Source organism: Stigmatopora argus, chromosome 9, assembly GCF_051989625.1.
Source record: "Stigmatopora argus isolate UIUO_Sarg chromosome 9, RoL_Sarg_1.0, whole genome shotgun sequence".
Taxonomy (NCBI): Eukaryota; Metazoa; Chordata; class Actinopteri; order Syngnathiformes; family Syngnathidae; genus Stigmatopora; species Stigmatopora argus.
Genome location: NC_135395.1, coordinates 10,828,221 through 10,855,492, shown reverse-complemented (window position 1 = coordinate 10,855,492; position 27,272 = coordinate 10,828,221). Strand labels below are relative to the sequence as shown.

Below are 27,272 nucleotides of genomic sequence, written 5' to 3'. Positions count from 1 at the left end.
CTGCGGAAAGAATGGGTACAATCTACAGCACTGCAGTGTTCACCACTCATCCACTATGCAGTGCAGAGTGTTGCAGTAACCGAATATATGAGCTGGGGCATAATTATGCTCTTTTTCCTCACGCCGTTAATGGAATATCATTAGACTGAAAGTACAGAAGAGGTCAGCGCATGAGCGTGTTAGTGTATAGCAGGAACTAATAAAGAGAAGGGAAAAAATCAGGAGGCAGCTGTCGTACCAGAGCTTTTCCACTCAAGTTAAAATACGCTTGAATATGGCTAACAAGAAGTGGACAAGTGTTAAAGTGACACTGGTCACTCTGTGTGCACAGTGGACTGCATGGACCCAAAGTGCTCTGGACATGGCACTTGTCATCACGGCGAGTGCCACTGCAATCCGGGCTGGGGCGGAATCAGCTGTGAGATCCTGAAGAGTACTTGTCCCGAGCAGTGCTCCAGTCACGGCACATTCAACACCGACTCTGGGAACTGTGTATGTGAGAACAACTGGACCGGTGCCGACTGCTCCATAGGTTAGAACCACTTCCTTTGTTCCATCTTTATAACCTGCCGTGCAATACACTGCCTCACCAAAAAGTCATGTGTTGCATTTACGTGGGTATTTCTGCAATAGACATACATGATGAATTTCAGGACTGTTGAAAATAAGACAGAAATCCTAGATTATATAGGCATTGGTTTCTTGAGACTTTTGCGGGTCGGCTCATACTAAACTTGACTAAATATTATGAGAGAGCAAAACTACTTACCAATTGTAATCTTGCTGTGTCAAACTTTTGTGGCTGTGGTGTATGAAAATCTGGTCCTTGTATTCGTTTTCCAAAATAATGAATCTGTGTGATGATACACTCGCACCCGAGGACGAAATCTGAAAATGTTCACACTATATTGCTGGTACAAGTTATTCCAATTTGGTTGCAATCAGAAAAAAAAACTCTAGGATAACCCAGCTAAAGAGAACAACTAAGGATGTCGGAAAAATGAGCGTTAAAGACCGCATTACTTCTTAGATTCACAGATACACATTGTTTTAGACTTTTTCAAGAGTATATTCATGATAGAAAAATAACTACCAGATTGCGTGTTGCGAAACTAAACTCACTTTAGGGCTGCATTAAAAACAAACACTCAAAGTGGCCTTCTTACTGATAAATAAAAACAAAAATAACCCCCAAATTGCTGTTACATATTTCTGTATTCAAAATTATTTTTCATCCATTGGCTTTCATAGCATCAAAGAGCTGCTAATTACCTCCCGATGCTATTTGCACTGCTTCCGTATTTTGCTTTTTAACACTATACACTCAAACTAACTGGTAACATATGAGCTTAGTTTGTGTATGTTTCCCTTTGATGCGCACACAAAACAACAACAGATGCATTAGTCTTAATTAACAGACTTCATGATGAATTACACCATTCTTTTCATACAATTTTGGTGGAGACGAGATGTGTACTGCGTTGATATGATTAACCAAAATATATAGCGTACTAAAAAAAATTAAAAAATCCAGTTTAGCCTTGGAATTCAACATACAATGCCCACTTGAGAATTATGAAAAACAAGTTGATGTGTACTTTTTTTCATTGTGGATTGTTTTCTTTTGGCCTCATTCTTATTTGGGATTACATATTTTCAAACCCTGGTTTACATACCCAACAAGACCACCACTAGACACCCCGCTGATTCTGTTTGTGTCCAATGTGGCATGTTTTGTGCAGTTTTGTGGGGAAATTACTGATTTTTGTAAGTCTTGTACTTCTGTGATATCGAATTTAAGCTTGAAATTATTAACAACAATAATTGACCGATAAGCATTTTGCCTTTAATCTTCATTCCTCAAATCCAGTCTGCTGGAATTAATGAGCTCTACATTTCAAAACTATAATCAAATAATATACTCTTGAAAAAACTCTATGAAGGAATAATTTATTTTCCACACTCAGTCCGACATAAAAGAGTTTGAGTAGAAAAGATGGCTAGATCAAATTATTTCTACTCTGTTTTTTCCCTCTTTTTGTAAACCCAAAATTAGTCATTTTTGATGTCCCGCTGATTGAAAGTCGGGAGTTTGATGAAGCCAGGCCCGGGCTTTATGAATTCCTGATGACGCGCTTTATTTTTACAGCCTTGGTTAGATTAGGGTGGAAAAATATGGAAACTTCATTAAGCTCTGCATGGGGGGGAAAGTCAAAGTATAGGTGCAATGTTAGGACACGTGTCGCATGTGCTGCTTGATTTAAAGGGCCGACATATGTTAACAATGTAGTGTTGACACCGTGCATTAATCTCGGATGACCCGACATATGTTCTTTCTAGAGGTGTCATGCAGGTTTCTTATTAGAAAATATGAGACACTGATTTATTCGCAGCCTTACTTATTGCCCGCAAGGAAAAAGTTGAGTTCATTTTCTTATTCTTTTTTTCTTTTTTATATAAGGGGCAAGCTTTGTGTCCCATCTGGGATAATTTGTCATCTGGATTTTCTTTCGAGCACACTATGCCTTAGTGCACGGGCCAGAGCTTCGCATCTGCTATTTCACCCTGATTTATGTTAACTTTCATTTTTAATTTTGGATTCTTTCAATTCGTTCTCCTAATATTCTATTGTTCGATGTAGCGGTTGCCATGCGTCATCATATTTTGATACAATGGGTTCTCGATATAGGAGTGACTTGACTTTACTTTTTATACAAACTATTATTTTGCTTTGAATTGCGAACGTGTGATGAGAGTAAATGAAGCTTACTTGAAAACATGCAGCAGTTTAGCAGGCAGTGGAAAATTCTTCTGAAAAAAATGTCTTCAAGCTGTTTATTGGCACTTTAAGGTGAAAGAAACATAAACCAAAGCACTAAGACTTAATAAAACATCCCTATAGCCTTACCTTAATAGTCTATACATCTATTCTAACAAAGGAAAACGCACACTAATCGGGAACATGAACATTTAGCTTTTTGATGTGCATAGTCTACCACGGAGCAGTGATCCATGGTTACCATGCAACAACAGAAACATTCTTATCCATTGCAAATGGACATCGTGCCCTTTTTTTTCACAGCACACAGATTGTTTTGTGCTTCAAAAGAAAACAAAAGCTAGCACAACAAAGACATTCCTCTCCTTTTCATGTCTCTCATGTATTCACTGAGCGAGGATCTCGAAATTTTCAGTGGCTAGTCGTCTTAACCCAAAAATCGGGGGACTTTCTCAACGTGCCGGGTTGGGTAGTGAACTTCCACAAGCTGGACAATTAATGCCTCAGTTCTTCCTTCAATTAAATAAACTTTAATTAACAGGCGCGGCGGCTGTGATCGACCCCCCACAAACCATCGTGTGGCTGCGGCATGTTCAAAGCAGATAAACACTGGTGCTAATGAAAAATTGATTACATGGATTTTTTGCGAAGGAGGAACCTTTTGCCAATTCGATGACTGTCTCCCCCAGAGGTTCTTTTAATATTTTACAGTGTGAGCAGGGGGCTAGGAGTGTTAATTGTGAAAATCTCTCATTTGAAGGAAATGTCTTACACGGTCAAAAAAGTGTGACAATCGGTGAGAACAAGCACTCAGCCATTTTAAAGGGTAATGAAGCATGGCTATGGTTCTTGTCATGCTTAAAGTTATCTTGTTTCTACTTCATTATTTGAAAGGGATTATAAATTCCATTGGTGGGCATAGCATGAAAACATTTTTTTAAACTGTTCCTTTGTCATTTACAAAGGAACACTTGGAAAATATGTTTTTACTTTGTTGAAGTTATCTTTTAAGTTTGATTTACAAATGTTATGATTCACGATACAAGGCTCACAAAACCGATGAATTCACAACATGGGTCCAGGAATCTGTTTACTGAGAAGCTGTCAAAAATGCCCGTCTTTCTTAGAGATGATAAGAAAAGGTAAATAGAGCAACACTATTAACAACTCTCTATTTGAACTCATTGCCTGCCACTGATAATGTTGGGCATCAAAATCATTTAAACTGGGAGGACTTGCTTTGAGTGGTCATGTTTAAGTACAACTGACAGGGCGAGCTTTAAAATTCATTTTGACTTTACAAAAGAGTGAAATGATGCAAAAAACAGGGTGAAATGGAAAGGGTTGAGTCACTGTGGCGACCCCTCATGCGGCAAGCCAAAATTGTATTAGTCTGTATGAAACAGTGATTAAAAAGTCAACAAATTAGCCCCTTAAAAATGAAATCCTTATACTCATACTTCCTGAGTGCCTATTTCCCAATTACTTCATATACTGTAATCAAACTATAGTATTTAATTATTCACAAATGCTTAACCCTGATGATACTATGGCTTGTTATCTACTTTCAATCCCCAATGTTTTTTTTCAATTCCATTTACATTTCATATATTTTACAAACAACTAGCCTTTTTGTTGGATCGCTCACTATATTAGCTACTACGTAATTATGAAGAGGGAACATCCATGGAAATCAATAAATTTCTCTTGAGATGGCTTACAGTAATTTTAATTGTATAGTACAGGAGAAATGTTGTATTACTTATTGTGTGCATATCAAGGAGCAAATGTGATTTTGTAACTAACACCTTACACAAAAAAGACGCAAGTTGTGCTAGTGGATCAACACCAAAACCCCCACAGAACCAATGCTGAACTGGCTCTGTGAAAACCTTTGCGAAACCTTTGCACGCTTTTGTACATTTCCCAAAGCCACTTCAAATTGTGGGAACAAACTCCAACTTCTACGCTGATTATCACACATTTTATCCTCACTCCTTGCCAAGCGTTACCAAAGGCTCTCTGCGGTCTGGTGTATTTCCACGGCCAGATAACGCCAACTAAAAGTGTCCGGTATCGCTTTTGTCAAAGTTCAGACAACATTTTAGAGTGTGTTTGGATGCTCTTTACACTGTTTTGCCCACATGCCTTGCATCAATAAATACACAAATAATGCTACACTCGTGTGTCAGAGGCTCAGGTGCATGCAAGGATCACACAGCACAAACAATGCTATTTAGCAGGATTCATGTTTTGCACAAAATGCTGCATCCAGGTAATACAGCTACATTTACCTCTATTAAATTACAGGTGCATTTCCCTTATGTCTGAAAGACTCAGGCCAGCCATTATGTTTCAAGATATCACAATTCAACATTACTGTGGAAGTTATAGTTAGTGTTGCATCAATACAAAACGTAACAATGTCTGCAAGATTATAAATTAGTTTGTCATATGCAGCGACAATATTATCACCAAATCTCTAAGTAGTTTCCTACTATTCACGTGTCTTGTTAAAAAAAGCACTATAGTGCAACAAAACGATAAGCAAAGTCTCACATGTTGATTTCCATCATGCTGTTAGTATAAGATGATTAAGACTTCAAAACATCACAGATCACTTTGGTTTATAATTTTGTTTTAAACCGCTCCGATTTTGTTTTCTTGTTTCTACTGTGCGTTGGCGTATTCATGTAGGCGGCACACCAGGATATGAATATTTCTATCAAACTGTGTTTTATTTACATTACTACTTGTTTTAAGTGCTTTTTTGTTTGTTTCGGCAAACCCCAGCTGAAAAGTTGAACCAATTAAAAACATAAAAACTTTAAATTTCCCCCTAAACATTACATACACGATTTTGTGGTTTTGGTATCTCATTGAGAAAGTATCTGATTCTAAAAATACCCTGAACATGGGTTAATTACTCAGGATAATCTTGTGGAGACAATTCAGTTTAAGATTCTTTGTGGTAAATATGAAAGGATCACCAAATTTGTGCAACCATTTAACAATATTATTATGCATACTCTTTAAATACAATACAATACTCTAACATTAATACATCTTTATTGGACTCATGATACTGTAGTGGTGCAATTGCCTGTCTTCAGCATATTCAACAGGGGATCAATTCCTGTTCCTTGATGGCGTGGGTGTCAGTGCAGAGGCTAGTCCATATCAATATGTGCCCTGTGACTGACTGGCAACAAGTGCAGGATGTAGTCCGCTTTTCACTTGGAATAAACATTTCAAGATGTTAAATATCTACGTAGTCCACCGGAGAAAAAAAGGGCTTGTTGAAAATCAAACCAAACAAACTTGCCTTATTTTCCATTAAACCAGTCATGAATATATAAGGGTCGCTGGACCCAAAATGTTTGAGAACCCACCCAATTTGTGGCGCTATACTCCTGCTGCTAGCACAGTCTAAAGGTGATTATTTTCCCTTCCAGAGGTCTGCGTAGTGGACTGCGGCCCTCACGGCTCATGCTTGGGTGGAATGTGTCACTGTGAGGAGGGCTGGGCGGGTGCAGAGTGCGAGCAAAGGGATTGCCACCCGCGCTGCATCGATCACGGGGTGTGTCGCGAGGGCAAGTGCGACTGCCACCAAGGCTGGACGGGCGAGCACTGTACCATCGGTGAGCAAACTGTATCCACACATACATGCCACACACACACACCTGACACAAGACAGATTGCGAAGAAAATGTTGGCAACCTTGAAGCTTGAATGTCAGTGGGTTCAGTGTGGTTAAAAAAAAAGACATGCACTACCATATGTCAAATAAGGTATGGCATTTCGTGTGGAATTCTGATGAGTTTTGATGATGTAACAATATATTTATGCACCACACTCAGGGCAATTTCTAATGATAAATGTTTCTGGTAACCAATGCAAACTAATTGTCACCGTAATAGTGGATATATTGAATAGAGGATAGATTTATTATTATGCCAGTGTAAATGAACAATAATCACCCTTGTATTGTACATTTAAATCTGCTAAATACAATGTAGATATGATTTAGTGATATGGTATCACAGAAGTTTTTGTAGAACAAATTGATATGAATCTGCGGAGCCTTAAAACATCTTGAAACGTCTTAGATAGATTAAATCTGACTAAATCAAGTCTTTGAAAGTCATTTCTTTGTATCTTAATTGATTACCTTCTGAGCAAGTTAGAAAACGATTTTTTTCAAATTCTTCAGAAGCCGGTAAAAGACTCAATGTTAGAGGTTAGTTCGTTTCTGATAAGTCGTCAAAGTTAGAGTTCTATGACGCCAACTATGTAAACAAAAGTTGTTCTAATTTATTCATGCTCTTGGTGAATGATTGGCACCTTAGGATAAATATAACATTTCTAACATAAGACAGCATTCATTATTTTCCATGGGGATAAATTGATATATTTCTTTCTCTAAAAAACAATATTTGAAAAATTGTAAAAAAAATAATAATACAAAAATTACATCTCACCTTGAGCAGCTAATCATGTCTATCAACCACAATTTTCCTCTGTTGAAATGGGACTCTAGAATTACCAAGTCAAGGGCAGGTGGCCATTGAAGGCCTCTTTAGGATATCATTTTTCACAAAATGGTGGCTCTTCTGTTGCCACTAATGAGGATAATGACTCTGGAGATCCCGTTTCCTACCGTTGACCTGAGGTCTGCTGGTTGAACTTCGACATGGCGCGTCAAACGGCATTTCGCCGAGGGCCCACTCAAAGCTCTATCTCTATGTTCCCGCGTGTCACCTAGGAAACAAAAGATCCAGAAACTCCAGACTGCAGGCGATTAATTATGTATTTACAAGCCAATGCGGCGTCTTCGCTGCAGCTGGAGGGGGGCAGAGTCCAGATCCTTTAATCTTCCCTGCAGAATTATGGAGCAGCGATTCCCTTCTTTTTCTAGTCATGAATACATTTTGTGAATTTCTGTCCTCACAGAGAAATAAAATACTACTTATCTTAGCTCAAATAGTACATTTCACAATATCTCCAATAGAATCAAGAGTAGGGACACAGATCAATGACAATGTAAGAGTTTAGGTGTGTTGACCCCAACCATAACCATTAATCCCTGGATCGACACCCTAACGGTTAGGGTGTCGATCCAGGGATTAATGGTTATGGTTGGGGTCAACACACCTAAACTCTTACATTGTCATTGATCTGTGTCCCTACTCTTGATTCTATTGGAGATATTGTGAAATGTACTATTTGAGCTAAGATAAGTAGTATCTATTTGGGCCTAACCCATTCCCCAAATCTAACAATGCACCCTAACCCAAAGGCCAATCATTGGATCACCCATTAAGATCTTCAATCTCATTTTGCATGACATAGGCACCCGTGGTTGACATCACCAACTATATTCGTTGATAACATCCAGATTCTGGTATATAAACTGGAATCATTGGAATTTAATGCTGTAAGTGAAGTGAGTGTTTGAAGAAGGTACTTGGGTATTCCACTTAATGGCATACTTTTTATGTAGTATGTGCTTTGAGCCCATATGTGTTTGAAACCAACAAGGCAAACAAAGAGGTTTAAATATCAAGAGGAATGCGTGCGTATTTTCCTTTGTGCTAGCCCGTTAGCGACGTATCAAAGCAGACGGAGGATGTTCATAATGAATATTTTAGCAAGCTTTTTCAGACAGAGTCGTTTAGGCAGCGATTCATACAGCTGTTAATGGCCTGCATCTGGGATTCTTATTCTTAATCAGTCGCCACTTTAATTAAGAGATCTCAGTTTTGCCCGACACTGAACTCACTCGCATGATAGCTCCAAAAAGATAGTGTGATTATACGTCTACGTCTGTGAATCATTTTGTGTGCCCTTTAAGCTGTTTTTCTTCTGTCTCATTGCTTAATTCTAATGTAGGCCTTTTCCACATGAATATTGTTCTATTTCAAGATTTTCAAGATTTTTATTTTTTATTTTTGGGGGGTGACTTTTTGTTTTTTGGTTACCACAATACGGATACCGAATGAAAGTAATCTGATTGGCTGAAAACTGCTTAACCATACTTCCCATAGTCATCTCAGATAGGCACCAAAATCCCCGCAAACCTTGTCATGCTAAGCGGCACGGAACGTACATGAAAAAATAATAATGAAGAGAAAATAAGAAATATCAATTAAATGGTTTACTCTTCCCTTGTGCTTTTTGAACATTTTAATGGGAGTGATGACGTCCATTTTTGGTTTTCCTACAATTAATGAAGTCAAATTCCAGGTCTTCATATGAGCTATAATATAACATTTACATTTCCAGCCCCCCTCCAGCATATTCTGGTAGGTGTATAAACATTCCCTGGTGGTGCATAAAATAAAGGTTAAATACGATCTGTAGGAAATTTCATTTTCATCACATTACTATTATTTTGTATGGTGGTTGCACCAGCTAGCTTCTAGAGATGCTTCACAAAAATGAAGGAAAAAGAAAAACTGCTGCTTCAGAGGATTAAAGTGCCACCTGTTCCATTTTCATGCACTTAGAAATCTCCAAATACATTTCCATCAGGACAACTTGGGATTTTTATTTATTTATTAATTTTTTTTTTTAAATGTTTTTTTAAAAAACTTTTGATTGGCTTATATTTATTTCAAAATGGATTAATTTCCTTTCTTATACTAAAGAAAAGAAATACTACCTTTTCATGTGGACAAAGTCTTAATAATTGTCTTTTTCTATGTTCCTATCTTCCTCTTTCTCTTTCCAATCTCCTCTTGGCCTTCATGTAAAGCCCTGGATTCCAGAGTGTCAGGTAAAAGAAAAAACAGATCAAAACAGCACATTCCCTGCTTGAGAATAACTTCATCACACAAATTGTTCCGATCCACCTTTAATTTGCCTCTAACATATCGAATACTTTTCCACAACTCATGTTTAATGCTTTCTGTTTAGCTACACGGCCCCACTGAAAACAGGACTGAGTTGATTTAAGAACACAAATTGATTCAGACCCCACAGTTTTTGGACTAGCAATTGAAACTCTTACAATTTGACTAACCCTCATAACTTGATGCTTACCCAACCATAAACCTGAACCCAAATGTAACATTTTATTCAATCCCTATAGCCCTAACCCTCACATTATGCCCTGCCTAAACCTATAAATTAACCTTGCAAAAGGAAGTGGGCCACTTACTGATGATTGCTAGAAAACCTGTAACAATTTTGATCTGGACTGCTACCATCTGGATACTAGCCCCACATCCTACATTAAATATTTTCAAAAATAAGCCTGTTGTGAAAGCCCTGTCATCATGATCGGTTAGCTGCATTCACCTCAGCGACTTATAGTGAGAGGTATAATGCACCTTAAGATAGTTTCATGTAGAGCACAAATCTTAACCTTATCTTTTTTTCCCTAATTCCTATATCTCAATACTAATCCCGTTCCTAGCCTTGTCGCACTAATCTGAACAACTCATCCAGAAAATTGCCTAATCTGTCATTCCCAATACCACCCTGAACCTGAAGTTCCGCACTCCATCCTTTTTACCCCAACCTTTGGCTCCCATTGGTTCCCCCGTGACTCAAGCCTGTTTATTGTTGACTATTGCGATTCGTCTCAAGATTGCCTGGAATGCACAGGCTGCTCCCCCTGCCCACGCTTAGCATTGGCCTTCCGACTCCTTCGAGATTCTGAACAGTGGTGGGCGGGGGTTTCATACATGTGCTCTATCTACTGTCAAGTTTTAAGAAAATGTTTTTTTTTGTCAGCTTTAGCTAAGTCACTTCTGTTCCTTTTTTCCTAAATGTGTCCCTCTCCTGGGTTGTGTAATAGGAGCAGTCAAGATAGGATATAAAGGTAAACTGAACCCTCCCCAAAGAGATTGTCACAAACAATCACCTCCCACCACCCCTGCTCTTTGTCTCCCCCCTAGCACGACGTTGATACACTTGTTCTATGTCCGAGTCGATCATGATGTCTACCCCACCCACTCCTTTTTCCTTCTGATATGCCCTTTCATTCCCTGTCCGTCTTGAACAAGTAGAATCCACGGATCCCTTTGTACCCCCTTCCTTGTCTTACCCAGTGGAGCTGCTATGGTTTGTTTGGGCCTTGTGGAGGCCAGTGCTCTGTCCTTCTCTCTACATGTAGACGCTCAGGTTGCTGACGCTCCCCACACACCCTCTCCCCTTTATTATAATTCAATTTTACATTAAAGGCTTCTTTGTCCCTGTCACCGTGGCTGTTACTTCACATGAGCGTGCCGTCCAAAATGCAGGCTGCCGCTTCCATCTGCTGATGATTTTACTATGCCGATTTGAAAGAGGGTGAAAAATGATGTCCCCACGCAGTTCATTGAACACACATTTTGTCTTCAATTTTAGTTTTTTTTACTGTGTTGATTCTCAATTATTTAGTTCATGGTAATCCAAATAGGTTGAATCAAGAGAACAAGACTTTCTTATTGAGTTCTTTCACCTCTAACCCAAAAGACAAGTTTTGCTAGTGAAATCCATCTAGTTTTGCCCTAAGTAGAGTGACTCACTGATTGGTATGCAGAATGATTGTTCACTGGCCAAACCAAGCAATAACGACACTCAATTGTTGACACCCTCTTTCCCTCTGGACCACAACCAGTGAGACCTAAACTGATGGATTTCACAGCTAAAAAAATCTATTTTAAGAAGCCCTTTAGGTTTAGGTGAAATGTCACAACAAACAAGAAACTTTAGTTCCCTTGAACCACCTTTCAATTATTGGATGTATTTTACACCACTACTAAAACCAAATAAATCTATCTACAGAATATTAATACATTTAGGTATTGGTTTCAGGAGCAGTCTTGAAATTCTGATATTGTGATTTTCAACCCCAATCTACTATACTGTGGATATAACTATATAGATATATAAATATTTTTACTGCTCTCTTTTTGTTGTTTTGGATCTCATTAAAGTATGCAGTGCTAGGATACAGCTACACTGTGGAGTGCAGTTTGACCTACGGGAACAAAATTTCAGAATCAGTAATGCCAGGTTTATAACCCACCTCAAAGCTGCAACACGAATCCTGGCCCTATTCTAATTAAGAGTCGCTGAGACACTTTTATCACACAGACCCGCTCATGTGAATCGACAGAACCTTCTCGCACATTTTGAGTCCCGTCAGACGTCTTCTGCACTCTGTGTTTGCTCCTCTGCCCCCTGTCTACTCTCTATTAATCCCCCTCTACCACATTGCTCTCCTTTTCGTGCTAGTGTGTGACATGATGTGGTACATGATGTGTTGACAGACGGCTGCCCAGGCCTGTGCAACAACAATGGGCGATGTGTCTTGGATCAGAATGTCTGGCACTGCATCTGTCAGTCAGGATGGCGAGGCCTGGGCTGTGATGTCGCCACAGAGACACTCTGCTCCGATGGCAAGGACAATGAGGGAGGTAAGGAGAATAACCAGTTGAGGTAGGTTGCCTATAGCAGGTGTTGGCCCAGCGTGATAGGTACAGAAGAGGGATGCTTGAATGAATTCAGCAGAAACCTGGCAAATGGGCAGGCGTAATGGTGTGGAAATGGCATTTCCTTTCCATTTATTTCCATTCTCATTATCTTAAACTAGACTTTAAAAAACAAATCCTTAGAAAAGGTAAAAAGAATGTATTTTAATCACTTAGAAAAAAAAGTTCAGATCCACTATCTGCCTGAAGACCTTTATTTGGACTTTCTTTCTGAGGTTGCTGCCCAAGCCCAGTAAATAAAACATGGGAAAAAACTCACACGCAAAAACATCCCAACCTGAACTGAACCAAACGCTAAACCAAAAATATTGCATATGTAAATACTGCATATTTTGCACCTCTCCATAACTTAAAAAAGCATCCATCCCTCACTGTTTATGGTTCACCTGAAAATAGTGATTAAAGGTTTCTCCCTGCACATTAAAGTTCCATTTAAAGCGCAACTTACCTGATATTGCCACTCATCACAAGTTTCTAAAAAGTCATTTCCCAGAGACATTTTTTTTACCTTAGATGATGCACAATCATCCCAACACCTTTCACTGCCAACGAAAGTGCTAGAGGAATCCAACAAGAGGTTCAGGGCGCCAGGTCACGATCCTACTGACGGTCACAGATTCATGCCAGAAGTCATTTTGAAAATCAATTTTCCGTTCCGCTCATCCCACAAGGGTCGTGGGGTTGTCAAAACTTATCTCAGCTAACTATGGGCAATAGGAGGGGTTCATCCTGAATTTGTTGTCAGCCAATTGCAGGGCACAATGAGACAAAAAAAACATTGACCCACTCAAGCATGAAGACAGTTATTAATTTTTAAGTGAGGTCAACACTAATGCTACAATTGGATAAATTATAATTGTAATTGAATTGAATGCCCTTTTTGTCTTATACAAGTACAATAATTAGATTTAAAAGTCCTGTGGGATGCAGATGGTACCCTGCTAGTTTGAAACCCCTGTTGGACATGTAAAAAAATATTTAAGGGGGGGAAAAACATAATTCATGCATGAGACTGTTGATGATGCCCAGCTAAGGACAGCAAGGCTCACAAGTCTTTCTTCTGATTTTTCAGACGGGCTGGTGGACTGTATGGATCCGGACTGCTGCACTCAGATCTCGTGCCAAGGTCAGACGTACTGTAAAGGCTCACTGGACCCGGGTGCTGCTGTCATTGCCTCTCATGGCCAGAATTCAGCAGGCCAGCCCGTCTCCAAGACCTTTTATGAACGTGTAGCGTTCCTAATGGGCCCCAGCGGAAGTCATGCGGTACCGGGGCAGAACCCCTTTAACAGCAGGTAAGCCTTTTTTATCATTATTGTCAACAGCTGTTTTTTACAAACCCAGTCGGCAATGTTGTTTTGTCTTGGTCAGTGTTAAGTGTGCTAAGAGGTTCACTACTCTTGTTTTTTTTTTGTCCGTTTTGTTTTTGCTTTCTTATAAATATGCTATGGCCGCAGGGTGTTAAAAGTATTCCGATTACGTTGTCATGTCATCTTCCCATTTTTTAAAAGAGGAAAAAGAAAAGAAGGTAGTTCAGGGGCATTAAACTGACAAAGTGATAAGTGGAGGGTAAAATGAATGAATAAGATGTCTAATGTTTCATTTTATCTTCATAATGTTATAATCAAGTATTTTTTGTCTCTTTATTTGTCTTCGTTTATTAGAAACATGCAACATATAATACTTTTTTAGTTTGTTCTATTTGGACAAAAACTGAAAGGTCATGAACTGATTAGACGACAAATAAACTAAACTGAAAGCTAATTTGTGGCCTGTGGCTAGTATGACTCAAACAAGGTTGGCTGTGTTTGATTGTGTGCAATTATAGTGACAAACATTTTTCAAAATCACATTTGTTGCACTGTCACAATCAGATTTTGCCTTTCAAGATAATTCAAGCTACTCTTCTAACAAGATCAATTTAGTGTCTGCTTTTGATCTTTTACTATGATGAGGAAAGTGAGGGACCAGAAAGTCGGCAAAGTACTGGTCAGACTACAGAAAAAAACATTCATTTTCTGTTAAGTCAAAAGGTTCAAAGATTTGATGCCAAACTACATTACAGGTGTCAAATTAGTCACTTGATTTTTTTCTTCTGTACCGGTTATCCTCACAAGGGTTGCAGGGGCTGCTGGAGCCTATCCCAGCCAACTATGGGAAGCAAGTGGTGGGACCTCTGAATTGGTTGCCAGCCAATCACAGAGCACAAGGAGACAGACAACCATTCAGGCTCACACCTAGAGGCAATTTAGTGTTCAACTAGCCAGCCATGCTTGTTTGGGGGCTGTAGGAGGAAACTGGAGTACCTGGAAAAAACCTCCGGGAACAACATGCAAACACAAAAGGATGGAAGGAACCCACCGAGGATTGATCCCTCGATCTCAGAACTCTGAACCAGACATTCTAACCACTCTTTCACCGGGCCGTCCGAGTTCACATGATGTTTTCAACATGCATTACACTCTTATTAACCCTACTAATTCATTGCAACAATTTCTTTAAACTTCACACTGACGCCGGAAGGCTTTCATTGAGTAGATTCCCCGCTATGGTTTAAATACACTAATGTCATGCCTGCACACGCACACATGACAATGCTAACAAGATGATAGGGCACTGTTTACAGCCACATTAAATCAGTTTTTCCAATTGCTCAAAGCTAAATGCTGAAGCCAGATGGCTTAAAGACGAAGCTTTTATTTAATGAATAAATGCAGCATTGCAGTGGTGATACAGTGACATTTAATTAACTGTACGCTCAACTTCTAACATGCAGGCTTTTCTTTTAGCCGCGAGAAAGTGAAAAGAGAATCTAATGAATATTTTGAGCACGACCACTACCACTGCTGCTAGACACTGACATGACAGTAAGCTGAGGACAATGAGGATAAGGATTACCCACCATCCCTGCGTCCGGTTATTGCCTGCTTCTGTATTTTCAGTAAAGCGAGCTATTTACATAAGGATTACTTGAAACCATCACTGGGAATACTCCCTAAGCGTCATTTCATTTTATTTTCTTCCATCCACCTCAGGAGAAAATGGGCTTCGGTTGCTGATTTTTTTAAAATTAAGTTACCATTTAACTAGTACAACAATGTGGTACTTGTACCGATAAAACACTAAATCGTTCTGTGGAGTTAAATGAGTTTATCACTAGTAGAAACCAAATCCATTTGAGCCAAGAGAATGTGAGCGAATGCACAAACATTCGTTCATTTACTTCCATCCCGCCCTCTTTAAATTAATTGGTGCATCATTATATTTAATGTAGCGTGCATGTTTTGGGACTGCTGGAGGAACCCATTTGACCTTTTGTCCACTTTGCCACTGAAGCCTGATCATTCCTTGCCAGTACTCCGTGCTAAAATAATTCTGCAGGGAAGATTAAAGAATAAAATATTCCCACGATAAACCTCCCAGTTAAATGCATTTGATATTTATCAATGTTTACAAAATATGATTTCCTAACTTGTGTTTCGATGAATGTTTTATCGCCATATGATGAGATAATTGGTATCGTGACCCTTGTAATGCAAATTGTATCATATAAAGAGGTACTCTGAATTACCATTCCTCTGTAATATAATGTCTTTTTTATATACTAAACTAGAACTAAACGAATATTCTTTGTTGAAAATAAACGTATGAGCATCTAAGAACGTATTCGTTTCCGCGCGTTGTCAGCTGTCACCTGCTCTTCATTACACTCGTATCAACGTCTCACTTCCTAAAGACAAATATAGATGCTTGAAAATAAGTGGCACTGCACTCTTTAGTGGCCTCATTGCCTTTGTTGGACTAGATAAAAGATGCGCATGGTGAAACTGCTGTTGATCAAGCCTGTCTCAGCTACATAATGACGTGAAGATACCATGTCTTTTCCCCCTTCTTCTCCTGTGATGAATGTAAGAAGGAGCTTGTTTCCGATTCCTCTCCCCGCATGAGAGGCGCCGAATAAATTAAACTCAGCGGAAACGTGACTAAAAGAAAAAAAATACATCAGCAAGGTTAAGTCATGCAGAGGTTCACCTGAAGGTACCGACCACATCTTTGATGGATTTTTATTCATGCGTCTGTCAGTTCTATGCAGCAAAGTGCCTGAATATTAAAAAAATATCATTTTCAGTGCCGTTAGTGCGAACATTCTCAGCTAAAATAAATCAGTTTGCCTGAGGGGCAAATCAGCCAGTTGGTGAGTGATGCTTCTTCGTGTAAGACAACCTGTTAAAAAGTGAAAAAGAACTTCCTTTTACACCCACTAAATAAGCCAGCATGCAGCATGTTTATTTAAAAAAAAAGATCGATATGGTTTATTTGTGTTTGGTCAGTTTTATACCGGAAAAAGTTTTGTAGACGGAAGAAAAAGAACAGAAGTCATAGAAACGTTCATTCGTTGTGACCCTCCAACTTCTAATTGATTGGACGTTTCCTGGTGATAAACTTATTGAAATTCATAGCAGAAGTATGATTGGCAACCCGCACTTAGAAACTAGATCTCAAAATAGGCATACTGCATGTTATTTCTTAGTGTTCCCGTATTTTGACGACATCATTTCGGTAACGGTACCGATGCAATACGATTAGCAATATGACACGGGTATCTTTATCGGAGAAACACAACCATTATTCCAAGAAAATAACTTGATAGTTGAATTTGTAATCAATTCTAATATAAAGATATGTTTACATTTGTTTTAAGTTGTTCAATATTAACTTTATTTTCTGACACGTAAAGACGTTGTTTGACTTTTCAACAAACTGTGTGTGCTCTTTTTTCGCACAGCTTGGTGTCAGTCATCCGTGGTCAGGTCCTCACCGGAGATGGAACTCCGCTGATCGGAGTCAACGTGTCATTTCTGCACTACCCCGAATACGGCTCCACTGTCACCAGACAAGACGGCATGTAAGCGCAATCATTCTCCCTGCCACCCCAATGACCTTTTGCCTCGTATACGTGTTTATCTTCTGCGACTGCTTGGGGAGAATGTGTGGAGTCGTCCTGTCGTTCATCCCGAACATAACAGCAAATGGAGAGAGCGCCACGGAAACAATTGCTGATGCAAATGTCACAGCGGCAGAAACCATGTTGTTGGATAGACCTGTTTAAAATGCATTGCCTCAGTGAGGCTACAATCAATCTATTCGCCGTATCGTTAAACACGCCGCGTTACGCTCTGACCTTCTGCCACTGTTGTTGTCGCACGCATAATGACAGCGCAAACATAGGCTTCGGCGCACTCTCGTGCTGCTTCACTAAGTACCTTTTGCAAATTTGAAGAAAAAGCAGGGAGCTCTACCATCTTCTCTTCCAAATACATATCTCTATAATGCATACTCGCCCACAACCATCAATGACAAAAACACTACCTCAATGGTAAATAATTCATTTCAAAGAATTATAATGTTATGATTTTGGACCACAATGTTACCAGGGACCATCATTTATATGTTCTTGTCATTGCCCAAATCAAATTCATTACTCTTTTTTTGACCAAACATGATGGTTAGAAAAGAAAAAATGAAACTTTTTTACTATTTGGAATCTTTAGTCTTTATTTTTCTGCTTTTAATTAGCTCCACATTACTCGGAGGAAAACTTACTGGTTTGGAAATGAAGGACTTTGAAGTGCTTCTCATGCGTGTGTGTGTGTGTGTGTGTATACCACCTCCCGAGGGTAGGGGTGAAGCAGCTGTGCGTGCATGTGTGTGTGTGTGTGTGTGTGTGTCTGTGTGGTGACATTGCATGACTTCAGACACACACATATGCCAAGTGCCAAGCTGTGCAGCTGACCTAAAACAGCTTCGCTTTCACCAGCGCTTTCTACTTTGGACAAGAAAGTGATGTGGGTTGAGGGTAGATGTTGGATTGGGGTCAGGGTTTCGCAGCTGCAAGAATATGCACACACACACATACACAAACCCCTCTTCTCCCATCCTCTTTGTAAGGGCGGCTCTGTTGGTTGACCAAGTGTGATCATCCACAAGCATTTATCACGCTTCTCGTCAGGCGATTTCCAGAGCGGAATATCTGAAGGCTTGTGCTAATCCCCACCACCGCCACCTTTCTTCTCATCAAACAGTGGCATTGTATAAGGGGGACATAGAGGGTGAAAAATATCTTAGTGCTTGGGATGTCTTTTCTTTCAGCCAGTTGCAAAGGGACAAACTAGCTTTGCTCGTTACGGTTGACGTTCATTTGAATTAAGGTGGTAATAAAGGTACAGAAAAGTGACTTCAAGGCAAAACGATCCACTTCGTAAGAACAGATAAAGTGCCCTCTCCAGGTTGAGGATGGGATATTGTCCCAAGTATAAACTATTTTAGCTATATGTGAATCTTAATTTCCTCCAGGTTCGACTTGCTCGCCAATGCCGGTGCATCGCTAACCCTGATGTACGAGCGAGCGCCATTCCCAACGCTGCACCGTACCGTTTGGGTCCCATGGAACGTATTTCACGTTATGGACACGGTAGTGATGCAGCACAAGGAGAACAACGACATCACTGGCTGCTACCTGACGGGCCTGAGCCGGCCCGAACCGCTGGTACTGGCCACTCCGCTTTCTACTTTATACAAGACATCACCGGAAGACAGCCCAGTGATTCCAGAGACACAGGTGAGCTACTTTAATAGTAGCAATTTATTATGTAGCCTTCTACATGTTGGCAGATGATATCCTGGTGATGCAGATGAAGGTGTTGCTACCTCAGTGAGAAAGCCAATAGTTTCTTTACAACATAAATTTATATAAAGTATAAAGTTGATCATCCAACAAGATAAATTAAGCTATCTCAGTTGTGATTTTCTTCACATTTTTTTCTGTCGCTGGACATTTTCTCTTGGTCTTCAAAGTTTGTTTCAGGGGTGTGTATATAAGTACCATAAAACCACTATGAAAAAATAAATACATTTTAAAAACACAATAATTTCTACCGATTCCGAACCTCTGAAATTTTAATGATTGTGACTCACTACCAATCACACGATCGGATTCGCGACATGCCTGCTTTATCAAGTTATACCAAAACAAATAACCATTTTTATGATATGCATAAAACAGGAGACTGTGCTGTCACACATAGGACAGCAAAATATGTTACTTAAGGTAAAAAAATGTTTTGTTTAAATAGAAAAAAACATGTTTTTACCATCATGATTCATATATCTTGTGCATGACTTTTAAAACCAATTGATTATTAAAAATGGTATTCTCTCAAGACATTGCTTCCACATAAATGCCACAGAAATGTGTGATATTATGTTGAGCTTCCTCCAAGCCCTCTGTGTACCCATAAAAGCGATGAATGAAGCTGTGAAATAATTCATCAGGGTATCATTTTTTACCAACTTTAAGAGGACTATAAAAACTTTTTACAATGTGTACACTACAAGAAGTTGACTTGCGGCTCATTCCCCAAACAGGTCCTTCACGAGCAAGTGGCCATCCCGGGTAGCGACCTCAACCTGGTTTACTTGAGCTCGCGGGCGTCCGGCTACAAGCCTATCGTCAAGGTTCTGCTCACCCAGGAACGGCTGCCCTTTGGGCTGATGAAGGTGCACTTGATGGTAGCCGTGATGGGTCGCCAGGTGCAGAAATCCTTCCCGGCCTTTCCTGACTTATCCTACACTTTTATCTGGGATAAGACGGACGCCTACAGCCAAAAAGTCTACGGCTTGGCAGAGGCTGTGGGTGAGTTCTTTTGATTGATTTTGATCTATTTTCATTTCTTTACTGCCTTTGTTATGAAACTCCCCCAAAAAATTTAGTAGATGGTGTCAAAGCTTTAACTCAACCGGCCTGCGGTCTCATATTTTTACACGCGCATTGCTGTGATATATATATAGAGCCTTAGAGTCAAGACTCCTATAAATGACTTCATGATTGAATCACAGCAGATTGAAAAGTGATGGCATTTGCACAGTGGCTCTTGACAAAATAAATTATGTTCGTCGTTCAATTTAATTCATTTGAGCGATAATTAAAGGAGACATTTTAGATGCTTTTTTTCTTTTAGTCACAATTTACAACAGCTCCCAGGTGTGTCATGTCACTGTTTGCCAGAGTGAGTCTCTTCTCATCGCTTTTGGTACTATGAGGAGTAAAAATGAAAAGCAGCTATCAAGAATATAAAGCCATGGAGACATTTCTCAGGAAACACACTTGAGCTCTTATTCCTTAATAATTAAAAAGTCTTATCTATGATAAAATATCTTTAAAGGGGACTCTGTAGATGCTTGAAAACTCCTAAAAAACGTTGAATTCTTAAAACTATAAGTTTCAAATCCTCAAAATGTATAAACCCACAACCAATGACTTGTTACGAATGAATAATTATACATTAAAAACTGAGTTGATCAGTTCGGAGACGTCCTCAAATAATGCTACATAGGTTGGCAAACAAGTAATTTTCATGAGAAAACTGTTTCAGTGTAACAAGAATAAAAGCAAATTGTTATATTTCTTTGAGGTAAAAGTTACACTAGTCATATTTTCCTCCAAAACCAAACTTGTGTGTTTCAGGCAAAAAAAGACTTTAATAGTGTACCATTTTTTTCCAGATAAAATAGTAGTGCCAAGGGACAGGTCATAGTTTTTAATATCATATTCCGTAAAAGTCTGACTTTTCAGAGAAAAAACGTTTGCCTGAAGGCGCACCAAATATTTCTACTTTTGCTCCAAAAATCCAGATAACAACACTAATACCCCTTTGCTGTTTCCCTATTTGCTTTAGCCATGAATTGCTATGATCTGCCATGATGGATTAGCTATAGCTAACATTGGAACTTTAGATAGAATTTCTGCAGAAATTGCAATTTCATTTGTCATCGTTCTTTAGTGCTGCATTGAGTCTATTCAGCAGAACTCAGATAATCTGCATCGGCTTGCTATTGTGTCACAGTAGTGCAGCTCGTAATTTGCAGAATTATTGCAGCATTAGTATTGCAAAGTACAGTGTTTATGTTAAAAACTCAGGATTTACTACTGCAGTGACATGTCTTGGCTCTCTATATAATTCATGGTTGATGGTAAGTTACTTCTGGACTAGTGTGATAAAGGATGAAAATGCAGGGAAAATGGTGAAAGGACAAGACAAGATCAGATTTACAGTGTCCCCGATCTGGTCACATGAACGGAAATCAGGCCTGATCATGTAATTTTCTGAGAATTTGCAAAGATATGCGAAAAGGAATTTCCTTAAAAAAATACTGACAGTAGTAAAAATAGAAGTACAGATTAATCTCTTTTACCTTACTGCACTTTGCAAAAAGATCTGAATTGGACAATTTTGTTCGGTCTTCCAGTTTCAGTGGGCTACGAGTACGAGTCATGTCTGGACGTAGTGCACTGGGAGAAGCGGACAGCGGTGCTTCAGGGTTACGAGGTGGACGCCGCCAACATGGGAGGATGGATGCTGGACAAGCACCATGTCCTAGATGTGCAGAACGGTAAGATATTCAGACATGTATGCCTTCTAAACCAAAAAAGACAACATATATGTATACTTAGTGTGAGAGCGAGAAAAAGTAAAGTTAGATGAAAGTATGTCAGTAATTCCCAGCAAACTGAAAACTCACTGTCACAACAGACGACCTTGACTTGCAGATAAAAAAACAACAACACGAATCGTCTCTGATAATTAGAACGCCGACTGTGTGTCGGAATGCACTGCACGTCAGAACAAGAGACCAGGCTGGCGAGCTGACAAAGACGCGCTAGCCCGAGGCCGCCCGCTTGTAATTGCGCTGGCATTAGCGCGCGCCACTGAATCGCCCTCGCAACCCGGCCCACTCTCTGTCGGGAGGGATTCGATTGCACCTGCTCATGCGTACGCCAGGCGCGAGACTATTTTACATTTATTGTACTTGTTGATTAACGTGCCACGGATAGATGAGTGAGCAAAGAACTCATTTACGATATTGAATTAATGTCATTAGCAGCATGTTCATCAAAAGGGCACATCTTCATGATGGCGCTGAGTGATTTGGAATGGTGGCACGGCCCACTTGCACACTGATTCATTTGCTCATTACTGTCTCGATTGGCTTCAAAAGTACTTTAATATCGGCATATTGGGCTGATGAGACATTTGTTTCTACCTATTTCATTGTTTTTTTTAATGTACATTAGTGTGGGTTCATTTCTGCTGTGTGCAGCTTTATTTTAAACATGTCAACCCAGATCTTTTCTAATGATTGCTTGGTATTCTTCCAAGAATGAGTTCATTAAATCAGCATATTAATGATGGCATACATTTCCAATCATCACTTTTAATGCATTCAAATGTTAAAATGTGCGTGTGTGTGTTTGTTGTGTGTATGTATAGTCAGTAGCTGGGACATCACATGAAATTGTAAGGATAGAAGTCGTGAACATGTCCATTGTTGAGTTTTTGTAGTCATTAAGCATCCTTTCATCTCATCTTTTAATTTTTGGGGAATAGTAGTAGTGCTTCTGGTGATTATTTGCGCCATGTCACAGAATAAGGATTGTGCTAGTTAGTAAGAGAGAGAATTTTATATTGAAAATACCTATTGCGGCATTAGTCCAATCCATCCATTTCAACTGAAACCTTCACCATTAAAATAGTTTGGATGTCTTTTGCCGTCAATGGCAGCCAAAAAGTGAAGCTAAGTGAGGTCACAAGAAATTTATGAAACAAAATAAATGACAAAAATTCCCAGAACAAATAACATACATGCCACATTTTGAATTTGTCTTTATTCTTCATTTATTCATTTTCACAACAAAATGTTTCAATGTTTTGAAGTGTTTATATTCTTAGTTATTTCAATCTATTTATAATATTTTTATTTTTTGTTACTCATGTTTTTAAAATTATTTTTGCTTATAACTATTTAAATAAGTTGTTTTCCCCAAATTGTTCCTTCAATTAATTCATCCATTTTATTTCTAAAACCTCCATAAAGTTTTAATTTAGCCATCATTCATGTTAACAACAAACCTGTATACCAACTGTCTAAATACAAAAAAATAAGGACATTCTAAAAGCAGATCCATTAGGAGGTTGCGTCATGACATCACTCAAACCTCTGTGACAAACACTTCAAATCAAAGAAGCTTCTTATTTTCCCAATGGCCAGCCTCACTCTATACGCTTGAGTTCCATTAGCAATGTTCTTTTAAACTTTAAGAATCCCCTTTGTACATTTTACTTTGGTTACTGTGGGTACGCCTGCACTGCATTAACATCATTTTCAACATTGCAAAGAGGGAAAAAAAGAATATTTTCCTAGATGAATAGGTCGAAATAATTCAAAGTAAACTGAAAATAGGGTGCATAAATCAATTGTTACAATGGAATGGCTGAATTAATTCAAACATGGCCAAATACACAGTTCGTCTCAGTATTGGCTCTGCTGCCAATTCTGCTCTTGATTTCTTCTGCAAATAATTTCAACCCTTCGGACCTTGGAGCCGCACACGGAACTCCTCCCAAGGCCCATAAATACGTTGCTACAGTTATTTTGTGCCATTGATTTTTATTTGGAGCGCTGCTTTTATGTACTGACGCAACGCTTCGCCTTGTAAAAACTAGATAAATATTGCCTTTCCCTTCTTAAAGCCATGGCTATTTATAAGAATATATCTAAAAGAGATGCCCAGCGAGGTGGAAGGTGTTAACGAGGTCCGGTGGCTTTAACAGGACCTTATTAAAGTGGCTCATATTAACACAAGCATGTTATCACAGTTATGAATCTATTTGCCTCCTCGAGCTGCACACAGAAGCACACAGTCTCGTTACCAAGGAGATATGTTTGTTACTTCTTAAATATGCTCCAGACATTTATAGCACATTAGAGATGTAGTTTGCACTCTAGCAGCATTTCATTAAGAACACCTGCATGATTTATTGGAATGTGATGTATACTATAATTGTATAAGGCTGGTGTCATGGCTGTCAACAAATTTACCTCTACTTTAGATGTTATGGACTGACAGTTTGATCATCTGTGTTGCATGCGTAATTCTGATTGTGATTCTTTTAAAGGAATTTGTCAATATGGTCTGAGGTATTTCACTGCAAATGGTTATCTTTCTTTTACCAAAATGGACAGCTGTCTCTTCAGTTTCAATTCAATCCTTGAAATGTTTTCATCCTTACTATTGTGATTAGAAGTTGAAATGGTCAATTCCCTTTGTATCCCATTGGTTTATTGATATGCTCCTCCACACATTTCCAGTGTCTATGCTAACTTTGTTTGCCATTGAGAACACTCGTCTCAGAATTTACTTTGACTGGAAACATCAGTCTGTTTCAATTGAGAGGACTGGCCATGAATGCTCATCTTTCAGTGCCGTTGCTGGCGTTAGATGTCTAATTTGGACTTAGATGGGGTGAATGATTCCTTGAGCAACCATCTTTCAGATGAAGGACATTTATTTGTCTTTTCCTTTTAGTCTATAATTGCTGGCATTACTGCAGTTCGGATGTCTCTCTAACTTAATGTCTTTTCTAGTGGTTGCTTAAAAATATACATTTAAAATGTCCAGTGAACTTGATAAATGGGTTGTTTACTAACAAGTTTGATTTAAGTTTTTTTTTTTTGGTTTATGTGATCAAAGAATACAAACAAGCAGCAGTCCCAAATGCAATTAGAAGGTCGCTTCAGTAGGCTACTTTAAAAAGATTCCCCATAGGTATATTCCTTGCAATGTTCTTTTAACTTCCCGGGAAGCCTGTTTTTCTTCCTCGAGTCATTGCGCCCCATCACCCTTCAACCCACCTCACCGCTAATATTTTACCTAGGCTGATTCATTACAGATTTTAACGAGAGGCAGATAGATGCCGACATTATTACTTATATAGTGTGCATCTTCAAAGGCGGAGACGTACTTGAAAGGCAAAAGCAGAAGAATCAGAGTTGGACTAGCCACTGTCCTCATTAGTGCAACCACACAAGAGGCCACTGTTTCCCTGGCATGTCAACCTGGTTGTCTTTCCTTCATCTGATTAGCAAATTGCATTGATTGAATTGATCAGATTCAGATGAAAGCCAGGAAGGTCGGGCGAGGATAAGAATACAATACAGAGCCCCTCTAACAAAGACAAATAGTTGCGGGCTGTAGCTGTTTTATTGCAGCGTCGGACACACAACTTCGGGGCTTTAATTGAAGCTCAGGAACACGGCGTAGCATGGTGTAATGAAACTCCCGCCGACCTGATAGGACCTCATTCTGTATTTCTCAGTAACTGGTTGGACACTGAAGATTTGATTCTGTCTCAACTGTGTCGGTTTTGATCGGTCTATCGTAATTATGACTCCAAATGTAAGCCTGGAATACTTAAATTGCTCAGCTACAACATTGCAGAAGTTTGGCTGATGTTCAGAGCAGAAAAACAAATGATTCTGAGGTCACTTTGGCAAGCTGTAAGCACCAGAGTGTAATGACCACGCTGTTTCATCAGCAGACCAAAAATCGGAACTGTTCCAAAGCGCTCTTACGGCTTTTTGCTGTCAATGTTAGCGAGCAAGTTTTTTAAAGTTGCTTTGCATCGTCTCCCTCAAGGACGCTCGGTCACGACGCATTATGCTTGATGCCATTGTTGGCGGCTCGGTGGCGGCCATCAAACGTCTGACATATCAGACTGAAACTAGGCGGGGAGCTTGACGCATGAACATGCGCACACCAAGCTCTGGGACTGATGACAGTGAGGTCCACAGCTGCCTGCGTAAAAACATCTTTTCGTATATATTTTTAAAATCTTCCGCGCCTGAGTTTGAATGGAGAAAACTTCCTCACAATAGGATAAAAAGTATTTATGTGTGGGGGTTTAATTTGGATGGAGAACTTGTTTTTCTTGGCACACTCAGAAAAATTCTAAATGACTTGTCGCTTGAAATTTAACTCTCACTCTTGCCAAATGGACCTCAAAAACAGTAACAAAGAGTAATCATTTCAAGTAACCAATAAGCAGCTGAGCTGCATCCTTCAAACAACATGACTGTGGACTAGTGCTGAATGATGCAGCAAGAGTATAAAATTTGTTCATAGGGGACCAAATATGCGCCTTCAGATGCAGTTTTCGCCACTCAAGCTTTACGTCTAGCACAATGAATCGATCAGTTCTGTCACAATAATTACTAAATATTTGGTCACTCTGCTGTGCTGTTACTCTCTGATTTAGTTTGTTGTCATGTTAATTCAGTAATTGCTCCATAGATATATCACCAGCATTTGGATGATTGTGAAACCAGGAAATAAAAGGACTCTAATTGTTCACTGGATAGTTCGCCTAGTATTTACTACAGTCAGCGTCATTGCTTGGTCAATTGTGTCACACTTTTTCCCGTCAATTTTGACACAAAACACCACTGATTTTGCCAGTTATTGTTCATGCGAAATATTTCAGTCATTAAACATCATAATTACCATCCAGCCCCACAGTCAGGTTTTATTGGTTCGATTATACAAGTTGTGATAACACAAATTTAAAAACAGCGTATATTGATGTCAATCAGGATATAGGAGCATCACCCCAGGAACATTTGCTCAATGTTCTTTTTGATTCCAGTGGACTCAATACAGCTAGAATCCACTTCTTTGATACCAGGCTAATTTGAGGCATGTCGTATATGCAAAAAGAGAAGCTTTCATTCTGACATCACAGCCTCCCACATGATTAATGGTACAAAAGTGGTGGGGGGGTCCAAGCCAACGCACCTAACGGACTAACTAGAGTGCCCATGGCAATGTCACCTTGGTGACACTACCAGCGGGACAGCAGAGGGAAGCTTGTGAAGGGGGATGTGTTGATGGGGTTGGAGGGTGTCGGTTCTTAATTGTCCTCCTAGTAGGATGCCCTCTACACCACCTCCATGAACAAGATGGAGACAATTTACTGGTTTTAAGGCCAGCATGTCATCTAGTATTGAAGTGTAGGCTGACTTCCTGTTTAATTTAGGAATCAGCTACTATTTATTTTCAACAATATTTCCTTAGTGACTGGTCAGTTTTTATGCCGATTTCAATTAGTGTTGCA

At 39.3% G+C, this 27,272-nt stretch overlaps 1 protein-coding gene across 4 annotated transcripts in view; it reads left to right on the top strand.

The window, feature by feature from the left end:
* LOC144081931 (teneurin-3) overlaps positions 1-27,272 on the top strand; it is a 147,752-nt gene that overhangs the window by 100,785 nt on the left and 19,695 nt on the right. Inside the window, exons 12-21 of one of the 4 annotated variants that reach the window (XM_077608510.1) lie at positions 332-532; positions 6,235-6,420; positions 9,537-9,557; positions 10,584-10,607; positions 12,043-12,189; positions 13,337-13,559; positions 17,051-17,170; positions 18,619-18,883; positions 19,690-19,957; positions 21,571-21,714. In XM_077608510.1, coding sequence (XP_077464636.1) covers positions 332-532; positions 6,235-6,420; positions 9,537-9,557; positions 10,584-10,607; positions 12,043-12,189; positions 13,337-13,559; positions 17,051-17,170; positions 18,619-18,883; positions 19,690-19,957; positions 21,571-21,714 — 1,599 coding nt within the window. The remainder of the gene's footprint in view (positions 1-331; positions 533-6,234; positions 6,421-9,536; positions 9,558-10,583; positions 10,608-12,042; positions 12,190-13,336; positions 13,560-17,050; positions 17,171-18,618; positions 18,884-19,689; positions 19,958-21,570; positions 21,715-27,272) is intronic. The other 3 variants (XM_077608511.1, XM_077608512.1, XM_077608514.1) reach the window with 3 other exon arrangements.